Source organism: Priapulus caudatus, unplaced genomic scaffold, assembly GCF_000485595.1.
Source record: "Priapulus caudatus unplaced genomic scaffold, Priapulus_caudatus-5.0.1 Scaffold2886, whole genome shotgun sequence".
Lineage (NCBI taxonomy): Eukaryota > Metazoa > Priapulida > Priapulimorpha > Priapulimorphida > Priapulidae > Priapulus > Priapulus caudatus.
Genome location: NW_014579947.1, coordinates 11,941 through 13,472, shown reverse-complemented (window position 1 = coordinate 13,472; position 1,532 = coordinate 11,941). Strand labels below are relative to the sequence as shown.

The 1,532-nt window shown below is 54.1% G+C and overlaps 1 protein-coding gene across 1 annotated transcript in view; it reads right to left on the bottom strand.

The window, feature by feature from the left end:
• Positions 1-1,532, bottom strand: part of LOC106819141 (serine/threonine-protein kinase pim-3-like) — a 13,964-nt gene that overhangs the window by 2,752 nt on the left and 9,680 nt on the right. The window contains exon 5 of the mRNA XM_014823795.1: positions 291-467. Within this exon, the coding sequence (XP_014679281.1) occupies positions 291-467 (177 nt within the window). The remainder of the gene's footprint in view (positions 1-290; positions 468-1,532) is intronic.

Here is a 1,532-nt window from a genome sequence, read left to right as displayed (position 1 = left end):
TGTGTGTGTGTGTGTGTGTGTGTGTGTGTGTGTGTGTGTGTGTGTGTGTGTGAGAGAGAGAGAAAAAGAAATACATAGGGGAAGAGAGTGAGTCGGAGTGAGCGAGAGCAAATCTGTCCCCAGGTCCGTGCGACCCTCCTCCCTCCTCCCCCTCTCTCCCGCACCCTCCTCCCTTCTTCCCCGCAACCCACGCACCCTCCTCCCCCTCTCCCCGCAACCCACGCACCCTCCTCCCCCTCTCCCCCGCAACCTCCTCTCGTGAAGCGTGAAGCCACCACGCGTGTACTAACCTGCGGAGGGATGGCCGCGGAAGACGACCTCTCCTCTCAGGATCTTCTCGTCCTCTTCGAACGGGATGTCGCCGCACACCATGTCGTACAGCAGTATGCCCATCGACCACACGGTGGCGCTCTTCGCGTAGTAGCGATTGTACTTGATCCATTCGGGAGGGCTGTACACTCTCGTGCCTGTAGCATAGAAGATAGGGTGCGTGCCATGAGTGAGCTGTCTGCGTGAGTGAGTGAGAGTGAGAGAGAGAGAGGGGGAGAGGGAGAGGAAAGCGAGAGAGAGAGGGGGAGAGGGAGAGAGGGAGAGAGGGAGAGAGGGAGAGGAGAGTGAGAGAGAGAGGGGGAGAGGAGAGCGAGAGAGAGGAAGAGAGAGAAAGAGAGCACGCGCGAAAGAGAGAGGGCAGAAGGGGAGAGAGAGATAGATAGATAGATAGATAGAGAGAGAGAGAGAGAGAGGAGAGGGGAGGAGGGGAGGGAATGTGTGTGTGTGTGTGAGACTGTGAGATAAATAGAGAGAGGGGGGAGGAGGGGAGGGAGAGAGTGTGTGTGTGATAGATAGATAGAGCGAGAGATAGATAGACAGAGAGGAAGAAAGAGATCGCGCATGAGAGGGGGGGGAGGCACTATCTCTCCAAGCATATCTATACAAATCAACTGCTGTGATATTCAGATGTTCGTATCAAGGTTACACGGAGCAGGTAGCAGCATAGCCTGCAGGTAAACAATAGCACTGCTGGCTACTCACTGCCTCCCTGCTAGGGCGTTAATTACAGGCAAGCCTGTTAATTACATACGAGCATGACGTCAGCATCACCTGGCACTCTGCCAACACTGCACTCACACTACACCTGTAAACACTCGATAACGCGCCGGCTTATGACTATCTGCTGCTGCTGCTGCTGTTGTTGTTGTTGTTGTTACTGTTGCTGCTGCTGTTGTTGATGTGGCTGCTGTTGCTGTTGCTGTTGCTGTTTCTACTACTATATAGCTGCTACTGCTAATGCTGCTGCTGCTGTTTCTACTACTGCTGCTGCTGCTGCTGTTCCTACTGCTGCTACTGCTGCTGCTTCCCATCCTTGGAGGAACCACCCAGATAAGATTGCGCCCACGTTTTTACGCGCGCGTTTTTGCAGCGATTGCTCGAATGCTCCGCCGCAGGAATGTAACCAAATCCATCAGCTGTCTGTGTCTGTGTCTCTCTCTCTCTCTCTCTCTCTCTCTCTCTCTCTCTCTCTCTCTCTCTCT